Source organism: Natator depressus, chromosome 7 (genome assembly GCF_965152275.1).
Source record: "Natator depressus isolate rNatDep1 chromosome 7, rNatDep2.hap1, whole genome shotgun sequence".
NCBI lineage: Eukaryota > Metazoa > Chordata > Testudines > Cheloniidae > Natator > Natator depressus.
Window position 1 is genome coordinate 105,336,160 of NC_134240.1, and position 22,589 is coordinate 105,358,748.

A 22,589-nucleotide genomic window follows, 5' to 3' on the forward strand; every position below is an offset into this window, starting at 1 on the left:
GATATTTAAGATAAAAAACAGCATTTCAAAATCAATGGAGAAGTTTGTCTTTCTGTTACTGCAAAGGTTCCAGCGTTTCAGGAATATCTTCTGTAAATTGCAGCTGCTGGAAGGCCTAGGCACTACCACTCTCTTCGCATTTCCATATTTGGCAAACACATGGAGGCTCCATAAACAAATTACACTTCATATTTCCCAGAGATCAAAATGTCAGCAGCAGTACTATCTACATTCAGGATCACTCTGCTAACTCCAGTGACTCTCATGCTTTGAAGCTACATAGTTAACCTCAGTTAACTGGAAGAAAGTCAAGAGATTAGACATTAAAATAGAAATATTAAATCATTCTAACTGTAGAGTGTGTAGCTGTGTATTTCTTACAGATGTCAATAAAGACGCCCCCACCTCTCCATGTACACACAGCTGAATAGCTTGTGTGTTGTATTTTCTGCTTTCAAAAAGTAGAGTCCTTTAAGGCTTGTCTACCCTACAAAATAACCCAGGGCTGACAAGTGCTGAATGTAGTTTAGCCACAAGCATAGACAAGGACAAAGCATATTCCACACCATTTCATTAACTGTGGTTAAAACTGATCCTGACTAGGGACTTTGGACACTACCACCATAAGAATAATTAATAACAGTTGGCAATTATTTATTATAACACTTTTCATCTTCATAAAGATTGCTTAATTCATCTTCACAACACTGCCAGCAAAACATATCTGAGATTCACTTCATTTTACAGATGGAAAAAAACTGGGACACCAAAGTTTGTCTCCAAATTGTCAAAGCGGCCTCTAATTTTTCGGGCAAGTTAGCCACCAGAAACTAAGAAGCCACTCTTCAAAATTTGACCCTAATTTACTGGCCCAAAGAGACAGATGTCATATCAATATCAAAGCCAGGATTTTTTTTTAGGAATTCTTGGCTTCCAGTCCAGTGCCCAGACCACTGAACCATTTAGGATACCATAAACTAGGAGTGGCCAAACGTACTGACCCTCCGAGCCACATACAATAATCTTCAGAAGTTCGAGAGCCGCAAGACACGCACAACCTGCCCTGCAGTGCGGCACATACCGGGGTTCAGGGCTTCTGTCACGATGTCCTCCCCCTCCCCTCCCCCCCCCCGACTAAAGCCTTTAGACCACCCTTTCTGCAGGGCAGAAGCCCCTAGTCCCACCACCCTTAAGCCGCAGGGCAGAAGCCCTGAGCTCCCCTTTGCCCAATCTTGTAGGCAGAGACTGGGAGGGGAGGTGTGGAGGGGGGGCTCCAGGAGCCACACTTTAACTGTAAAAGAGCCGCAGGTGGATCCTGAACCACAGTTTGGCCACACCTGCCATAAACAGTTACAACTCTGTAAAACAGATAATAAAACCAGTAAAGTGTTACTATTTTGTTAATTGTTTTACATTTTTGCATGCTCAGCATGTTAGGCACAAAAACTGAGTTACATTCATGCCTGGTATAACTGCACTAGCATCAATGGAAGTATACCAGGCTAAGTGTAGACTACTGTGTTTATATAAGCTGAAAGATTGTATGAAAATCCTTGTGAAAGTCAATGCAGCCTAATAAAAACATGACTCAGTTGTACTAATATTTAACAGCAATGTCGCATATTAAATGCTATCAAATCAGGAGTGTTACTAACAATATAAAATGTGGAGTTTCAAGAGGGCATTGAAAATAATTTACTTTAGCAATAAATGTGAAAATATTAACACGACTCTAGTGTCTGTCTAACACAGGAAGCAGTAACAGCCAGGAAGCTAGAACTGTGCTGCTGTTTTGGGGAAATTCCATTATGTTGAGGCTGTCACTCAATGTCAGTATTATGTGCTATTTTAATACTGAGTTACTGGTTAATGCTTATTTCAGTGTCATACGAACTTCCCACTGTGTTTATTTTTTATAGATGAGAGGAAGGCAGACAAGAGTTTATCGTACTTACTTTTAGAAAAATCCAACTGGGAAAAAAAGCAACAGGGTTATCAGTTATGCTCTGTGAAGCAAAAGGGATAATAGAAGTATGTGTTCTATTAAGAGTAACACTAACAGTACTTGCTAATGAACAACAGAAAACTAGTGAAATGGGCATTTAAGACATGTTTTCTGGTTATATCAAGTTTCAGGTGCATCATCATCATATAGTATCTTGCTGTGTTTAAGTTTTTCAAATGTTACAAAAGCACAACAGAATTAACAAAATGTGTGGGGTCAAATACTGCACCATGCAACCCAGGGCAGGAAGTGATTGCAGGGTCAAGAGAACAGAATATTTATACCGCCCCAAACACGCCTACATAACAGCAGGACAAAATTCCCCATTAGCAGCCATGAGAGCTGGCTAACACACTCATCACAGAGGCTCAGGAGCTGCAAACTTTGATGAATGCCATACTCTGGCCTATCTGCACATATGCTATGCTTGGCACAAAACTTTAGTGGGGTTGCACTCTGCTTCTTTCAGGAGCAGCAGTAAGGTGCATTGCAGAACACAATCTGCCCCAAGCCACTCTGTCTGCACCAACAGCATGGCTATGAGACCCACCATAAAGACAGTTCCCCTTCCCCAACACTGTTCCTGCTTATAGGCAGCATGGGATTTTTCCCTTAGCTCCAAGAAATAATTTTTTTCTAACCAATTTGGATACAGCTGTAAAAACAGGAATACAGAGTAAAAGTAGGGAGGTGAGTGCACCACTGGAATGCTGTGGCCAGTTCTGAAGTCCATACTTTAAAAAGGAAGCTGAAAAACTGGAGAGCGTTTAGAGAATAGCTAGAAGAACAGATGTCAAGTCCAGAACACAAGCTTTGCAATGTGAGTTAAGAAGCACAAGCTGTATGTTATCGAAGAGAAGGTTAAAAGGTGATTTGATCGTGGTCTTTTAGGCACTTATGCAAGGAGAATTTATCTGACCTTTAATCTAATAGATGAAATCATGACAAGATCCAGTGGTGGTACCTAAATCAGAAAAAAATATATAAGCGTTTTTCCTTCTTTGGAAGGTGAACACTATACTCATGAAAGATTGATACACCTGGAAATGGAAGTCTGTGTCCACAAAATAGGTACACTACAAGCAGCAGCAATGCAAGATTTGTCCATATAGCCTCCCCACTGATCTACCACGAACACGTCCATGGGAGAATGAGGAGCTCAGCCTTCCTGCCTATTTACTCACTGGCCTCAGCCCATCTGCAGGTACTGCCAACAGAAAAGACAATTAGTGCTGGGAGTGATGGGTTGCCCCCGGGGTGCCACCTGGAATTGGGGTTCCACTGAGCCCTCTAACCCACCAGCCTGGGCTCCCTCTCACACTGTGTTGCTGTGACAAGCTGCAAAGCCCTCCAAGCTTGCACTTTCACCAGCATTCACACATGTAGGGGACACAATACCCAGCTGCAGTTACATGGAGGCTCTCTAACTACCAGCCTCCCAGGCTAGGACCCCAGAGCAGTACCGTCCTGCCCTGGTCAAATCTGGCCAGTATGTGGGTTTAATACCCAGTCCGCCTCTCCCTCAATGTGAAGAGGACCATGCACACTTGTGGGAACCAAGCTGAGATTTTCCCCAGGCACCTTAGTCAAATGCACACTGGTTTGGATTAAAACACAAAATAAGTTTATTAACTGCAAAAGAATAGATGTTAAGTGATTATAAGGGATAGCAAACAGATCACATTACCTGGTAAATACACAAAACCGCAAACTGAGCTTAACAACATACTAGATAAGTAGGATATGAATTAGCAAATTCTCACCCTCAGTGATAAACAGGCTGGCAGATTCTTAAGGCACACGCTGCCTTTGCTTTGCAGCTTGGGTTTCCCAAGTTTTCATACACAGGCTAGAAATCCCTTCAGCCTGGGACCATCACTTCCCCCAGTTCAGTCTGTGTTCCGCAGGAGTTTCCACGTTTTTTAGGGAGAATGAGGTACCATCATGATGTCATTTCCCCCTTTTATATCTTTTTCCAAGTTGCTGGAAAGCTCTTTTGCTGTGACCTGGGCCAAACAGTTCCCACTGTGTAGTGCTGTCTCTGAGAGGTTTCTATTGTACACAGTTCCTGGGGTAATCCTTGTGCTTGGGTGCATTTCCTCAATGAGCCATTAACATTGTTAGGTCTTTTTACTGTTGTACCTGAAAGGCTACTTGTGGGTGTTTTCTACCTCACAACATGTTTCAGTAACACAAACATAGCCAAACTTCACATACGATGACAGCACATACAATCCAATGCAATATTAATGTCTAGCAGATCAAGACTTTTAGAATGATACCTCACAAGGCATACTTTGTGCAAAACATATCCTAATTATAGGACAGTGGTGAATAAGGGGATGCCAGGGCGTCACACTGGGTTTTAATGATACAGGGACTAGACTGAGACCACAACTGATTTTGCAAGAACTTGACTGTAACCTCAGATACACAGACATGCCTCATGATGTCCTTTATAAAACAGAGTCACACAGAAGTGATGGTTTCCAGGCACACAGTGGCACCGTAGTTCAAAGTCATTCAAAGACTCTAAAGTCACAAGGGACCATCATGACCATCTAGTCTGACCTCCTGCACATTGCAGGCCACAGAACCTCGCCCATCAACTCCTGCAATAGACCCCTAGCCTCTGGCTGATTTACTGAGGTCCTCAAATCATGATTTAAAGACTTCGGTTACGGAGAATCTGCCATATACACTAGTTTAAACCTGCAAGTAACTGTGCCCCATGCTGCAGAGGAAGGCGAAAAAACCCCAGGGTCTCTGCCAATCTGACTCTGTGCAAAATTCCTTCCCGACCCCAAATATGGCAATCATTTGGATCCTGAGCATGTGGGCAAGATGCACCGGACAGGCATCTGGGAAAGAATTCTTTGCAGTAGCTCTCCCCATCTGGTGTCCCATCACCAGCCGTAGCAGTCACAAATCAGCTATATGTCATTGTAGGCAGTCCCATCATACAATCGCCTCTATAAACTAATCAAGCTCAGTCTTGAAGCCAGTTAGGTTTTTTGCCCCCCACTGCTCCCTTGGAAGGCTGTTCCAGAACTTCACTCCTCTGATGGTTAGAAACCTTCGTCTAATTTCAAGCCTAAACTTGTTGATGGCCATTTATATCCATTTGTTATTGTGTCCACATTGGCACTTAACTTATATAACTCCCCTCCCTTCCTGGTATTTATCCCTCTGATGTATTTATAGAGAGCAATCATAACGCCCCTCAGCCTTCTTTTGGCTAGGCTAAACAAGCCAAAGTCTTTGAGTCTCCTCTCATAAGGTAAGTTTTGCATTATTCTGACAATCCTAGTAGCCCTTCTCTGCACCTGTTCCAGTTTGAATTCATCCTTCTTATTCATGAGAGACCAGACTTGCACACAATATTCCAGATGAGGTCTCGCCAATGCCTTGTGTAATGGTACTAACACTTCCCTATCTCTACTGGAAATAACTTGCCTGATGCATCCTAGGACTGTATTAGCTTTTTTACAACCACATCACATTGGCAGCTCATAGTCATCCTGTGATCAAGCAATACACCCAGGTCTTTCTCTGTCACTTCCAACTGATAAGTTCCAAGCTAACAGCAAAAATTCTTGTTGTTAGTCCCTAAGTACACGACCCTGCACTTCACACTATTAAATTTCATCCTATTTCTAGTACTCCAGTTTTCAAGGTCCTCCTGATCTTCTTGTATGATATTCTGGTCCTTATCCGCCTTGGCAATTCCTTCCAACTTTGTGTCATCCACAAATTTTATTAGCACACTCCCACTTTTTGTGCTAATAAAAATGTTAAATAAGTTTGGCCCCAGGACTGATCCCTGAGGAACTCCACTAGTAACCTCCCTCCAGCCTGACCTGTTGCAGTCTCCCCTTTAGCCAATTTCTTATCCACCTTTCAGTTCTCTCACTAATCCACATCTTTTCCAATTTAATTAATAAATTTCCCATGTGGAACTGTACCAAATGCCTTACTGAAATCCACATAAATTAGATCTACTGCATTTCTTTTGTGTAAAAAATCAATTATCTTCTCCAAGAAGGGGATCAGGTTGTTCTGGCATGATCCACCTTTTGCAAAACCATGTTGTATTTTATCCCAATTACCGTTAACCTCTATGTCCTTAACTACTTTCTTTTTTAAAGTTTGCTCTAAGACCTTCCATACAATTGAAGACAAAACTAACAGGCTCGTAGTTTCCTGGAACACATTTTTTCCTTTTCTTAAAAACAGGAACTATATTAGCAATTCTCCCATCATAGGGTACAGCCCTGGAGTATACAGATTCATTAAAATCCTTGCTATTGGGATTGCAATTTCATGTGCCAATTCCTTTAATATTCTTGGATGGAGATGATCCAGGTCCCCCAGTTTAGTCCCATTAAGCTGTTTGAGTTTGACATCCACCTCAGATGTGGTCATTTCTACTTCCATATCCTCATTCCCATTAGCGACCCTGCCACTACCCCATTAGCTTTTCATTACCTTTATTACAAAATGAGGCAAAGTATTTGTTTAGGTGTTGGGCCATGCCTAGATTATCTTTAATCTCCACCCCAACCTCATTGTTTAGCGGGGCCACTTCTTTCCTTGTTTTCTTTTTATTTATATAGCTATTGAACCTTTTACTATTGGTTTTAATATCCTTTGAGGGATATCCTTTTCAGCCATCTCTGTTTGGCTTTTGGCAGTTCCCACTTTATCCATACACTTTCTAACTTCCAAAAGGTAGCTTACCTTGCTGTTCTACCCCATCTTCCATTCCCGGGAACTCAACTGTGTTGTCATAAAGGAAAAATGTTGGGATACCAACACTGGGGAAGAACATTTATGGTATCAACCTGCCAATGACAGCGTTACCAATAACCCTTGGCGAAAGCAAAGAAAACTGATCAAAATGAAGGGTAGACATTCTATTATTTTTCAATTTGATTAAAGATTAATTTGATTAAACCTTCAGGAGCCAAATTAAAAGAGGTTCACATAAGCCAGTGAGTACAATATGTGGGAAGACAAATTTTTAAAAAGCCTAGCATCCCTTCTGACAAGTGCAAGTTGTGCTTTCAACTGATTGTATGTGCATGAAGTACATACAAATCTGTCCAAAAATCTATGCTTGTTAAGCAATCTGTCTTTAAGCAGATACATTTTGGCCCTAAATTAGTGACAAAAATCAAAATTTTCAAACCTGTGTGTCTGTTGTTAATCACTTAAATCCATATTTAGGCACCTACATGTATGACCTGATTCAGCAGTGGTTGGACCCACAAACCTGATTGAAGTGACTGGGTGCCCAGCACTTGGGACACTGATTAAGGTGCCTATGCACATTGATTTAGGTGCCTAGCTTCAGGCACCCAATTTGAATATTTTGTCTTCAAGAAGCAACTCTGGACAAGGCTGAGAATGGCGAACATTCCAATGACAAACATTTATTTCTAATGTTGAGGCTTTGGAATGCTGCTGTTTGTCTTAAGAAAATGTGCCAATAAACAGAACAGACTGTTTTTATACTGAATCCAAGAATGCGAAGTGCATTTGTATGGTGTCAGTGCTGAATTCTAACAATGGTATGGCATACTGGGAAAGGAACTGTGTCAACACCACTAGTGAGGGTCTAACACGACTACAGTAGATAAAATCCAATTATGCACCGTTTAAACAGAGTTACAGGGCAAACCAGTGACAGGGAAGGCTAGCCATACCCCTGAGAAATGGTCAGCACTTAGTATTTACATCTCGGGAAATATGGCATTTTAGCAGCTATGTCAACAATCCGTGACAGCTAGGGCCCCAAAGAAGTGGTCAGGATACTGTTACCCTTCCCTCTGCTCCCCTCATCGGCTTCCTTGACCCCCTGCCTGTGCAGAAAGCCTCTCTACAAACTCACCTTCCCTCTGCTCTTACAGACTCTCCCCATCCAGCTTCCTTCAGCCATCTACAAAGAACCACCTCCACAGCTTGCTCCGTGTAGGAGCCCCAAACATAGACCCATGTGCCCCCTGGCCTGTTTCCTCCTTCTGTGCTAAACAAAGGGTTGAGCAGCAGTGATGGGTAGCGGAGCCAAGCTTGAACCCTCCCAATTACTTTCGTGCATTCCTGCAGATAACGCCAGGAAGGTCCCATGCTCAGCTTTTGTAGAGGGAGAAAAACTGGCCCGTCATAGTCCCTTCCATGCTTGCTTGCTGTTGCCATGTGAAGGAAGGCTTCAGTAGCACTACGTTAACCTGGGCCAGAAGCCACCCACTAACAGTGCTCCTCTCCAGTCCTGCTAGAACAGCATCAGCCCCAGTTTGATCCTACTGTACCCAGAGGTCCAAAACTCTGTTGTTACACCAGTGTAAATCGGAACTAATTCCTTGAGTAGGAAGGATTTACATCAGTGCAGAATATTTGGGCCAGTTTTTTTTTTAAATAGGGACATTATTAGTAGGATTTAGCTCCACTAATTCCTAATTACCACCCATGCCTATAAAGGAGATATCGCAAACAAATGGGAATTTCCATATGTGCGTTCGACATTCATTTAAGAAAATTAAATAGAGAGGCAAAGATTTCTTTCATGTCCCATGAATACATGGGGAGCACAAAGAGAAAGTTTAGAGAAAGTGTTTCTAATATAATGCTGAGTCCTAGACAGCTGTGGCAAACCACCACAGAAAGGAGACAGCCTGGAAATTAGTCAAGCAAAAAGGTTAACGAAAAGCAAGCAAAGTGCATCTGTTCTCACTTTAGAGTCTGCACTGTGGATTAAAGCAATACTGTGACACTGGCAGACCTGGTTCCAATTCATGCCAAGGCCCCTGTGCCTCAACTGAACACTGACAAATGCACAGTAGGAAACCAGTCTGGCTCACCTGTGCGTTAGTGTTGTTAAAACAGGTATTCGGTTTATGAAAATGTGTTTACTGTTTATGCTTTATGAAATGCATGTATGTTGCTACATGCATTAATCTCACTGTAGCTCATGTTATAAGGCAATAATTAAGTGTTTGCTCTGAAACCAGCCAGGAGAGAAGCATTACCAAGTGTGAAATACTAGTTTACCCCAGGAGGTGTTATCTCCTGCCCAAAAAAGGAAGGCCCATAGACACCAGGCAAACCATGTGGAATGTCAGAGGACGAAAGATTTTGTTGACTGCTCCCTCCACACCTGTGGAGAGGAGACGTACACAGGGACGCATCATCAGCTTTGGTGGAAGGGAATAAAAATCCCGGACCAGAAGAAGTTGTATCACTATGCTGCTTGGACTTTCTAAGCAAAAGCAAGGGATCCCCAGCTGCTTAGCTTGGGTTAGCTCTAGAGAACATATAAAGCTTGCCATTATAGCAGCTTCTAGTACGTTTTGGAACCTAAGACTAAGTCATTGGTGTGTATAGGTTTGCCTGCTTTAAGCTTGTAAATAACTCTCACTTCCTTCTTTTAATTAATAAATAATACCTTTATTATTGGACTGGTTAGAAGCATTATCTTTGGTGTAAGATCTAAAGTGCAACTGACCGGTGGTGACTGGTCCTTTGGAACTGGTAGAAACCTGAATGTTGTTGTGATTTTTGGTATAAGGGATCATCTATCTCAAAGGCAAGTGTGCCTAGGTGGCAAGATAGAATAGAGTACCCAAGGGCAATGTCTGTGACTCCATGTTAAGGCTGTTGCAGTGCTTGGGGGGGTTCATACTTGATACTTGGTTGGTGAAATTTAAGTGTAATATTCACAACCAGCTTGGGGTTTGTGTCCTGCTTCTTAACAGTCTGCCTGGAGGTTGGTACTCACCCTCTTGAGCCACTCCAGACAGCTTGGCACAGGAAAATTCACTTTTCTAACATCCCAGATATAGAAAAGCTTACCTTAAAAATGCTAACAGTTAGTTTTTGTTCCATCTGGTTTTCTAGCACTGGTAAGACATTAATCAGTTGTCATCAAAATTGTGGCACCTATGTTCAAAAGACTTGGTGTCATATAAGAAGTGTCTAATGAAAGCCATCAAGCATGTCTTTGATCTGTGATCTATAGGTCAAACACAGACCAGGTTAAAGTTAATAGGTGTATTAACCACCTTTCATTCAGGCTAAATAAAAAGAACTGAATGTCCCTTTGTGTAGTGACAGCTGAAACAAGAGTGAGCCTCTGCCCAAGGCAATGAGCCACATTGCAAGGCTGATCAAAAATTAAACCATGTGGGCCAAAGGGACTGATTCTCTGGGATGACTGCAAATACAGGAACTAAGGGATTGATTGATTGATTGATTGCAGCTGTGTTTGTGTCTGTGTGTGAGAAAGGCAGAAAGTCATCAGAAAGCAAGAGAAGCAGTGGAGGGTGTGGTCCTGAGAGAAAGCTGAAAGACAATTTTTTGGAGGCACAGTACTCACTAGAAAGGGGAACTTGGATTTCTGAATAAGGAAATTGCCTCCTCTTTGTTCTTACTGTGTTCAGGGAAACAGGACTTTGTAAATAAACAGGACTGCAACAAAGAAATACCTGACTTGTATCATCTTTCATCTTATAACAGAAACAACCCTGCAAGGCTCCAAATATTGGCTAACCACTCAGGGAAAAAAGGGAAAATAGTACTGTTTCAGATTATGCTCCCCACAGTGGGTGGTGTGGACCAGCTAGTAGGATTGAACAGTTTAAACCATAATGAAAGAACTCCCACATCTTTGCAGAAACACTGTACAAAAGATCAAATAGGCTGCAGATTATAGTTAATGAGGATAACAGATGTTACTAGATGAAACACGAAGTTACAAATTCAGATCTTTGATTGGCATCACAGAAGCACAAGTAACTTGAGGCTTGAAATGACATCAGAATACTAACACTGATATACAGCTGACATCTAACTGTATTAGTACTCTGGGAATAATGATGTAAACATTATAAACTCTGCCACATTTTGTAAAGCAGAATATTTTGTTTGCATTCCTTGTTGTGTGAAAATTATGGGACCTTGTACAAGCAGGAGCAACCCCAAATGAAGTCAGTGGAGCATCACCTGTTATGCCAGTGGTGAATTTGATCTGATTATGCTACAATGAAAAGAAAGTAAAGTGTCTCTGGAACAATGGGCCAGTTGATTTGGTTATTAACCAAAGGTTGGTTGCTCTAAAGCAGCTGGGGATATAACCATTTCAAATTTAGATCCAAACTACAGAATGGGAAAGGGTCTGCCAGCATGGTAAAATTGCAGGGTTGGAATCTTAGGCCTGGGCTCCACTGGGGCGGGGGTTCGAACTAAGATACGTAACTTCAGCTAGCTGAAGTCGAAGTATCTTAGTTCGACTTACCTGGCCGTCCTCACGGCGGCGAGTCGACCGTGGCAGTTCCCCCGTTGACTCCGTTTACTCCTCCTGCCGAGGTGGAGTACAGGCGTCGATTCAGGGATCGATTTATCGCGTCTAGACGAGACGCGATAAATCAATCCCCGATAGATCAATCACTACCCTCTGATCCGGCGGTAGTGAAGACGTACCCTTAGATTGTGAACTCTTCATGTGTGGTTGTACAGCACAATGGGGCCCTAATCCTGTTTGGGGTGTCTAGGCATGACTAATGCAAACACCCAATGACATAGGATGGTCATATGAATTGTCAAAATTACCCGTTAACTTAAAGATATGTGACAAAGTATTTATAATTATGCTGCGTATCATTCCTCTAGATTAATGCAATATGCACAGACAGATCATTTGTATTGGTACTCATTTAATTCATTAAAAATAGAGTATATCAGGATTTTTAATTTAATAGGATTAACATGTTCAACATATTTTCCCCTGGTCAATTCAAAGAAAAAGAATATTTAAGTACATAAAAAGGATACAATGAGAATGGCTATTGCAACTCATAAGAAAAATACATTTCTAAAAATGCACCAATTGATCACTGTTTGCCAAGTTCAGTTGGTAAGGGCTCTCCTGAATCTAAATTGAATGTGAGATCAATAGCATTAAAAATTATGAAAGAATTAGCATACCAATATAGTCTTTGAAACATCCTGTGTCTGGAACCCACTGTAAAGCTAATAAAAAGGCATGCAAATGACGACTTCTGGGATTCCAGCTCTAGCGGGTGTCTTTTAGATGAGCTAGCAATTAATTATGACTGATAAAATGATAGCTGTACATGTTAAAGGATTTAATGCAAAGGGATATTTTAGGGAGGAATTAAGTAAATCTATAGGGTGGTAAAACACCATGGGCCTGATCATCCCCTCCTACAGGGAACACCTCAGGATGGGAACTTACCAATTCATTGTGCAGAATCCTAGAATGTAGTTTTACCAAAGGAACAAGGGATATGACTTCCCAATCATGTGGGCATATGGGGGAATCCTGAAGATTTATGCTGTCATTGGCTCTCCACCTGCTCCTTTGCCTTCCTCTCCAACTGGGATAGAGAGTGCTAAGTACAAGTTAGTGTTGCAATGAACATGCAGTTCAGCTAGAATTTCTTTTAAATCATGCTACTGTATGTCACCAACTGTGAGCAGAGGTGCTGGAACAATTTGTATAGTGCGGGTGCTGAGAGCCATTGAACCAAACTGTAAACCCTTAGTTTATATGATGGTGACCACTTCAAGCCAGGGAGTGTGGCAGCACCCCCAGTGCTCCTAGTTCCCAGCCTCTACGACAGTGAGTTCCACATCTGAGTTCACGTTTCTTTCCAAGCATCTTGCACATCTCTAGGTCTAAGGTTCCACCAGATAGAGCCAAGAGCACTGTGGAGAGTGGCAGTGGTTTTCTCCTCAGGGAGCCTTCCCCAACTGGGTCCTTTCAGGAGTGTAAAGGAGTGGGATTCTGAAGAAGCCCTACTCTAAACGAATAAGTAAACTATGAAGCAGGATGAGGGGAGCAAATCAATATGGTATTTTGATTGGTCTGACTCACTGTCATGACTGGGGGAAGGGGAAGAACTATGAAGGACGGAAACAACTTTTTTTTTTCCCCTCTACAAAAAATTGACTTCTGACAAAAACAAAACTTGTGGGGGAAGTGTTTGCTTCCTTCAAAAAAAAAAAAATATTATTTCTCATGGGAAACTAAAGCTGAAATCTGTCTGATAACTGAAACATCTTGGGATTTGGCAGTTTGGGGCTGAACATTTTTCCGTTTTCAGCTTTTGGGTGAAAACTCCAAATCTTCAACGGAAAGTGATGATGAAATCATTACATTTTGTTCTTATGGTTCATTTTTGTCAACATTTTTGGCAAGAAAATACAATTTCTGAGCAGCTCATTTCAATCCTTTCTAAAAGTGCTGTAAAAATCCATTCCTTACATTTAAATCTGAGTGAAATAGTTAAATTCTTATACAAATCAGGGGATTAGGTCCACAGGCAAACATCTAGAGAAGCTCCTTTGAAATCACACAAGTTTCTCTGGATTTACACCAGCATAGCCAAAATCAAAATGTGTCTCTGGGAATATAACAACAATACTAAAACTAATCTTCTAAAGAAGAGATAAATAAGACCTCTTTCTGGGTTCAGCAATAGAATTTGTTCCAGCTAAGGCACACTTTAAAGATGGATAACACCAGAAGCAATTTTTTGTTGTTGATTTATTCACACAGTATTGTAAGTCCCATGGGCAGATAGTAATTAGACATGCCCCCCTTATGGAGAAATTTATTTGTCAAGAATAATGTATTTTAATAAGGGCAATGCTTCCGTGTTATCAGTCTCTGCAAACTTTAGCCCTATCACATTACTATTAATAAGTTTCAGTCCCCATCAGCAGTAGATTTACTAGGCCAGAATTCTAGAAAATAGCATGAAAAAATACGTATTCACTTGTTTGCCTGATTGGCGCATCCAGTGTTTGCAATGTGCATGCAGTTGCGCCAGTTTCAGAAAAACCACACGTAACTGCTCACATACAATAGTGTACAACAAATGTGAAAATTATATATTCATTTGCTGTGACATTACAACATGATGTAATTTAGATTTTTAAAAATTTTTACTATGTTATTTTATTTACTTTAACATTAATTATAAATGCAATTATTAACATGCATGGCTCTATTAGCATTGTACCGGCTTCATAATGTGAATTGATATAATTCACTTTAAAGGAGGAATAGTGAAACTGACTGTATACAAATTACTGACAAATGCCCCAAAACAAATAAATTGGTAAAATGGAATAAAGATTATTTTCTTGTAATCTCAGTTGTAGTAACTACAGTACATAAAAAAAAAAAAATCAGACTGTGATTTTAATTAGACGATGCATCTAATACATAATGAAAAATATACATTTTTATTTTGTTTCTCTCTATATATTCAAGTGTCTTTAAGGACCTGAAAAAAGGCTCACAAAAATCAAGCACATTTAGCACAAATGACAAGTTTTCCTTACAGAGGCTGAGATTCCAAAACTGCATTGACACTGGCAAAATTGATCCCCTTAATTTTTCATTGTCGGAATCTGAAATGCAGAAAAGACTCAGACGTTTGTCAGCTAAGCCTGCACTACGCTAGGCTAAATGAAATGGTGGCAAAATGCTCGAGTCTTGCCTTCACTAGATCTTCCACTGTTGCAACTACTGGTGTAGCTGCACTGGTAGTGAATTACTCAGTGCAAGCAAGGACTCACAGTCTGTTCTATTTGTGAGGCTATTGATTTCAGTGGCAGATAGATAAGAGCATGCTGATAGGGCAGGATGACAGGGTAGACTCCACCATGCAGATCTAGGGGAAGATTTTTGCACCAAGGTACAAAAATCACCCATAATTCTATTGCTCTAGAGTAACCAATCTGTGGCCACCTAGCACTTCATGGGCCAAATCCATATTTGGTCAAAAAACACCCCACAAACAACAAATCTCCGGTGGAAGTTTACCTACATAAAGGCTCAGTAAACACTCAGGATTTGGGTCAGTGGACATTTTACTTGGGCAAAATCTATGCAGGAACTTGGGAATTTGGCCTCCCAAATTCTTGCTATATTACATAGCATGGCCACTTACAAGTTCACAGCACCAGTGGGGATATAACTTAAATCCTCCTGCTCCAAAGCACACGTCCCCTACCTAGCTAAAGGAGAATATGGATCAGTTATTTCTGATTCTGTCTGACAGAGAACAGTGGTATACCTACTACCCATCATATTACAGAACCCAGGTATTTTCTGGATCTCCAAATAGTAGGTGACCCTACACAGATCCCAATTCTACACTGAGTTTTGGATTGGCAGACTTCTGCATCCCACTCCACAGAGGCCAACTGGAATTCACCCACACTTCTCATTAAAGGATTGTTCATGTACACATCACATAAAGTAAGTGCAGCAACACTTAAGAACAGAGTAAGCCAGATGCAGAGTGTCCACCTTATTTCTTTATTGCCATGCTTTTTGTGAGTTAAGGCTGATAATTAATATTGTTTGACCATTCTTTGTGGATGGATTAATTAGTGTAATGCCAGATTCATTTTCACACTGCTGAATGTATGTTAAAAGCAAAGACATATCATATACTGCCTGAGGGGATCTGTAAAATACACAGTAATAACTAGGAAACAGAGGGCTACCGCTCACCCTTTTGTCCATGGCTGTATACTGATAAATGGGTTTAACACTGAGATCGGAGTTACACAAACACTCACTAGATACGGCTTCTTTCCAACTATAAAAATACATCTAATATATACCCCAAATAGCCCACCTCTGAAGAAAATGGTGGGGAAATGCTGCTGAATTTCAAGTTGCAAAGAAGAACCATCTAAAATTCCACATATTACATTTTATGAACAACTGCCACAAAAATCCTGCTCTCTGGAATCAATTTTTATTTTACAGTAGGGGTTGTTTCACATCCTCCAACACAGGGCTCAAGACATCCTCCGACAAGGATCAATCCTATACGTCCATCTCACATACACACATGTACACCTGCCTGACTTCAATGAGAGTTCCATGCATAGAATGCCTGCAGAATCGGTCCCCTAACCCTAAGGACCTCACTATTTCCCAGTCCTCACATAAAACGCCAGTTAGATACTGCATTTTGTCTACAATCTTTCTGGTGAAATACTAGACAGGGCACACCGTCAGATTTGTCAGTGTTACTCCATAATTTGCAGGAGTGGCATCTATTTAGCAACACCAACCATCCTGCAACCTGGGGCTGAGTACGTTCTGCACACATCACCCATTTTTCTTGTTAGCCCAGTAAGCAAGTGACCAGAAACACGACCCAAAAGCTCAGGGATTTTTCACACCCCTGAGCCAGCAAGTTAGAGCACTATACAATGTAAGCATAGCCAAGCTGTCAGTAACACCAAGGTTTTGCTGTTTTACATTTGTATATCCACTTTGTAATTTCCATCTCATTTGCTCAGTATACTCGTCAAACTGAACAGAATGATCCATACCTTCTAAAAGGGTCAAACTCACTCATGGGGTGCGTGTGTGTCTTTTTTGATTGCTTTAGACATTGTAATCAAAGCCAGAGAGGAATGAAAAGTAATCTTTGATTCTAGAATTATTTTTGTTGGTGATTCTAAATGAGGGAGGCATACAATGTGAAGAGGATACAGCTTGATTCTGTTGAAGCAAGTCATCCTCTAAGGCCTGAGAAAAGCAGAAAACTAGCTTTCACTACAGCACCAAGTGAACCTAACCTGCTTCTGTAACATCCATGTCAAGTCCTGTGTGTAACTCCAATGAAGTATTCTTACCACTTCCCAGGGAAGCTTTATGAAAACAGCCTTTCAAAGCCAATAATGGGGGAGCAGGGACATACTGTAAAAGTAACAAAGTTCTTCCAAGGATCTGTTGGTTTCAGATAGATGATGTGCTACAACAATTCAAATTAATTCTGTGAAAATTGGTCTGACCTGATCACAACTTGATCTAATTGTGACCTCTACAATATGTGTTTAACTACTGATAACATTGGTACAGATACCAGGGATGAGGCAAGATGGAGGTACCCTAATACCCAGCTCCTCAACATAATCTGATTCTCTAGGTTTATGAAAAGGAAAATTGGAATTATGGGGTTTGGAAAGAGAGACCATTCCAGTTATATACTTGATACACTGCTCACCATGAAGTCAAATCCTGAGCTTACTAAAAATCAGTGACTTCATCCCTTATACTTGATCTCACTTAAAACCGCTCTCTTTTTGGATAAATAAACTTGGGGTTTTTTTAAATCACAAATCAGACACAGCACTGAGTTGACTTAAAGTGATTTAAAGTAACTCTGGGTAAAGCAACAAGTTGCCGTTTTTTTCACTCTTTAAAGGAGCAATGGATCTTATTACTCCTCTGACTGTTCCAGGAGAGGGCTCAACAATTCAGGGTAGATGGTTCTGGGGAAAATCAGCACTGGGGGTCACTTGGCTAGTAGTAACCAAGGCTGGTGTAGACCGGAGTGTGACTGTGGTGTAACAAGCAGGCTGAGTTGGAGTCTGAGTTGCTGAACCAAGGTTGCTCAACACAAAGTCACTCAGTGCATGCTTATATCCTGGCTGGGAGCATCCAGACAGGGAGGACCAGCAGCAGAGCATTTTAAGGCATTCAGGGCTACAGGGCAAGCGGTGACATAACCTCTCACTGAACTGAATTGCACCCCAGACTCTGACAGGTATATCTTACTAGTTCATGCCAGATGATGCCGAGCACAGCCACTATCTTGTCCTGGACCTGAACATACACAGTTCATCAGAAAAGCAATTCTTGAATCCAACTTCAAAATGCAAAATCTGGCTTAGTAACTCAATTCACTAACACTAGATCTAAAAGGATGTGCAACATCAGAACAACCACCACTGACGCAATCCAAGCTCCCTCTCCTGGCTTTTGTGAATAGTGCATATAGGAGCAAAACAAGATAGTTGTATACCTCTTTCCAAAAGCTACCAGCCGGACATGCATATCTGGACAAACATTTCAAAATTATTGCATATATTCTGAAGCAGGGAACACCCAAGACCGAAGTTGGATAAAATGCATCATTACACAATACCTCTTTATTTCCTTTGTCAATCCCTCACTGTCTTGAACAAGCGATTCTACATCATTAGCTGGCGTAGGAGCCAAGGATGCATCCTCAGGAACATATGTAACAGGGTTCTCAACTTCTTTGCAGCTACCAGGCTGGGAAGCGCTGCAAAACAATTCAATTATTATAAATAACAACCTCTGCAAAATGTAATCAATGCCAAGAAGTTTTCAACAACATTTGCAAATTACCCTGGAGACACTAGCTTACTGTCAGACTGATTTGTTAGGAGTCTGCCATGTTTTCTTTTCCCACATATAGAGCCCAGAATAAATAAATAGCTAATAGCTACTATCTATCTACTTGGCAGTTCGCTGTGTAGTGTCTTTATGCAATGATCTCAAATCACTTTGCAAACCATAATTAAGCCCCACAACACCCCCAAGAGGTCGAGAGCTTAGCAGTTTGTCATTTCCAATCCTAAAAAACAATAGTAAAGTTTTCTTTCTTGAAACATTCAATATGCTGAAGAACTAAATGAATTCTCACTATAAAAACATTAGGGTTAGAGATCTGTGGTATTGTTTTAATACCGAGCAACTGCCACCATATTGCTAAGTCTCACAGCGTTGAGTTTAGAATACATATGAGATTTCAGTTCATGAATTTCAGAATAGGTAAAATACATTTTTTAAAAAGCCAACAGGGGTGTTTCAAGGATGAGGGTGATGGCACGAAAGTCATTTTGGTAACGGAGTGGCCCTCTCCTGACTATATCAAGAAAAATACTGGTGATAAGTTACAGCTGCAGTTTTGTCAGGGTGTCTTTTGTTTTAAAGATGAGCCACAGGACAGTGAAAAGGACAAAGGACCTTTAAGAACAGCAGAAACAGGCATGACACCAGAGACAAAACATCACTGTTGTCTTTATTCCATTTTCGAGCACTCAGAACAGGAATGTGGTGGTACAACAGTGAACACCTTTGAATATAAGTGTTGCGATAATGGAGACAAACTTTGTCCAGCTGTCCAAATTTTTCAAAATGGTCTCTTTTTTTTTAAATCTACGGTGGGGGGAAGGGAGCCTGGCATTTAAACCATGAAAGAATGAAGTTTTCAATTAGGATATCTTCAAATACTTGGTCCAATATGTAATGCCTCCAGAAAGGGTCAGAGGAATAGCTCAGTGGTTTGAGCATTGGCCTGCTAAACCCAGGGTTGTGAGTTCAATCCTTGAGGGGGCCATTTAGGGATCTGGGGCAAAAATTGGGGATTGGCCCTGCTTTGAGCTGGGGGTTGGACTAGATGACCTCCTGAGGTCCCTTCCAACCCTGATATTCTATGATTCTATGAAGTAGGCTTTCACCCACTGCGCAGTCAACACATGCATTTGCACCCACAAAGAATGGATGCAAAGGTGACGGGAATGCTGATAGGTAGCCCTCTGTGGATACAAAATTTGTATCCGCGTCTGATGCTCAAACAAGGCCTGCGGCTATCTGCGTCCCTGGATATAAAATGTGTATCTGCAGATATAAAATTTGGATCCACATCCATCCGTGATCGGCAAACATGATCCGCAGAGATCTGCATCTATGGATGCAGACACCCACAGATATAAAGCAGATATCCAGAGATTTGCAGGGCTCTACTGATATGTGGGAGACAGGCTTCCTCCTCAACTAGAACAACTTCCACGAAACCCCACCTGGCAACAGATGTCTCAACTTTGCAACTTACAAAACTCAGGAAGGGACGAGCAGTGCATGTGCAAAACCCGCACAGCAGGTTCTGTTAACAAGAGAGAAGACCACGCATTTGGCTGCCAAATCGTGGTCTTCTCTCTTGTTAACAGAACCTGCTGTGCGGGTTTTGCACATGCACTGCTCGTCCCTTCCTGAGTTTTGCAGGGTCATAAAAACAAAACCATTAACCAAATGCAAAAATTAAAAAGAATGCGTCAGGCTTTATAAAATGAACAGCAATACAACCAGCCAGAACATGCTGTTGTAACATAAATAAAAATCCCCTGCCCTCTTTGCTCAGAGACTTCCTTTCTGCTCCATGCTGTGCTGTCCACTGAATGCATCCGATGAAGTGAGCTGTAGCTCACAAAAGCTTATGCTCAAATAAATTTGTTCGTCTCTAAGGTGCCACAAGTCCTCCTTTTCTTTTTGCGAATACAGGCTAACACGGCTGCTACTCTGAAACCTAACCCATCCTGTGTCTCCAGAACAGGCTCCCTGCCATCTGTTAATAATTTTAACCATTTAGTAACTACACTCTTTCTGCCTTTGTCTGCAAATGATTATTCTAATGCAGAAACACTAAACTCCAAAAGATTTTTTTAAAGTAATTATGGTTCTTGTAAGAAAACACCCAGTGTAAGAACAAATATTGGTACAGATCAAACCAAACCAGGATATTAAGTGACGGAAACCGAGTAAAAAACCATGGGCAACAACACAGATCATTTCACACTATTCTCTTTAGGTAAGCAGAGCATGCTTTTGTGGCTTACAGGACTCTCTAGTCTCCTGTCATGCGTGCATGTGTGTATATGTATTAAAGTGGCAAGATCTGCAGTCACTTTGATCTCTTCTGGGAGTAAGTTTCACATTTTGAAAGAAACAAGCTATTTCCTTTTTCATTTACTATTTTCCCCTTAGCTAAAAATTGCCTTTGTCCTTATATAGTAATAATGTCAAATATATACAGCAGTCGGTATGACTATATAGGGTCGCACCAAAACTAGAGGAAAATATTAAAAGCAAAAAATAAACTGCCAAAAATAAGTGACCATCGAACATCTGTTAGGAGTGTAAACAGAGCATCACAAAAGGAAACAAATGCACAAGGAGACTAGTCAAGACAGGAACACACCAAATATAGATACAATTTATGAGGTGTTTTTTATTACATGTATACCCTCCAAAATACTGCAAGAATATTCTGAAATAAAGGCACACCAGTGAACTGCTTACAACACTACTCTCTCTCTCTCTTTTTCACTCACACACACACACACTTACTTTTTGATTCTCTCCCACCAACATTCCTTTAAATCTGCACATAAAAGAGAAACTTTTACCATGGAAACATATTTTGTCTACTGTCATTTCTAATGTGTTTCAAAATGAAACTAGCCGCCAAAACTGATTTTATAATAGGGATGGTTTACTTTGTATGGGCTATGACCTAAGCCATGATTATAAAAACAATTTTCAAACCCTTCACATTTAGACAGCACTTTGCATTTTTCAAAATATTATATAAACCATGGCTAAATTCCCACAATGACCATGTGGGGCTGGTAACTATATTGGGCTCAGTTCATTGGTTGTGTACATGATGCCAGAGTGATTTCGATACAGACAAAATAATCACTCGGGGCGTGGAAGTGGGATGAAGTGCTGCTAACATGGGTGTGCAATTCACTGCTTGTGTAACTGGTTGAACCACCCATAGTTGGGTTCGGGCCAGAGGGAATGTGGTGTGTGCAAAGTGAGACCTGTCTGCCATTACTAGCTGTTCCACTCATGCAGCAATGATGGCAGGGTGACTGAACTCAGGGTATGGCTACACTGCAGCTGGGAGCGAGCCTCCCAGCCTGGGTATACAGACTTGTGCTACCTCCACTCAAATTACCAAGCTAAATACAACTGTGTGGACATTGTGGCATGGGCAGTGGCTCAGGTGAGCCATGGGAGCTTGGACCCCAGGAGTCGGGCAGTCCTGGACTCCGGTGGCTAGCCTGAGGGGCCACTCGTGCTGCAACATTCACCCTGCTGTATTTAGCAAGCTAACTTGAGTGAAGCTGGAGCTAGTGAGAGTCTGCCTACCCGAGAGGGCTGGATGACTCACTCCCAGCTGCAGTACAGACATACGTTCAGCATCTAAAGCAAAGCAGGTTCCCTCAACCTTCCAGTTTGACCATGGTGCAACTCTGACTTTCAGGCAGTATCTGCACCAGTTCACATCCCCAAATTTGCAGTGCCTACGTTAGAACTCAACAGTCATTACTGAAACAGGATTCAGTATAAAACTGTTTTATTCTCAAAGCAAATTGGCAGCATACCCACTACGCCTAGCTAAGACACCACCAGAGACACCAGCTGGCCACTGTAGTACCCAGAGCTTTTTAAACTCCTGCCTCCACAATCATTAACCTACTGAGCCGAGCTCGTCAGAAATCAAACATTTTTCAAACTCAGGGTTTTTTGTAAAAAAAAAAATTAATTTTGAACAAAACTTCCTGACTGTCTCTATTGCTAGATTCCCCTGTTCCTGCAGAGCTTGCAGTGAGGAACAATCCCCAAGAGGCCTTTGCTGTGTGGGCATATTATGCAGTTAGGCCACACCCACTTCCCTATATAACAGTGCTGCCCTTAGTATATTTTAATACCACCACCACAGATGAACGTCACTCACATTTCATGCCCTCGCGGATGCCTGATTCCCATGCAGAGTGAGTTTCCACACTAGGAACTCAATTTGACACAACATCCCTGACTAATATCCCTATTTCGCAGATGAGAAGACTGAGGTAGAGAGATTAATTGATCTTTTCTGAGGCCTCACAGCGAGTCATAGGCTGGCTTAGAGCAACCGATTTCCTAGTT

At 41.4% G+C, this 22,589-nt stretch overlaps 1 protein-coding gene across 9 annotated transcripts in view; it reads right to left on the reverse strand.

Moving 5' to 3' along the window:
* The window catches only part of TACC2 (transforming acidic coiled-coil containing protein 2), a 144,501-nt gene that overhangs the window by 87,233 nt on the left and 34,679 nt on the right, over positions 1-22,589 (reverse strand). For all 9 annotated transcript variants that reach the window (XM_074959219.1, XM_074959223.1, XM_074959221.1 and 6 more), the window contains exon 4: positions 17,992-18,132. In XM_074959219.1, the coding sequence (XP_074815320.1) occupies positions 17,992-18,132 (141 nt within the window). The remainder of the gene's footprint in view (positions 1-17,991; positions 18,133-22,589) is intronic.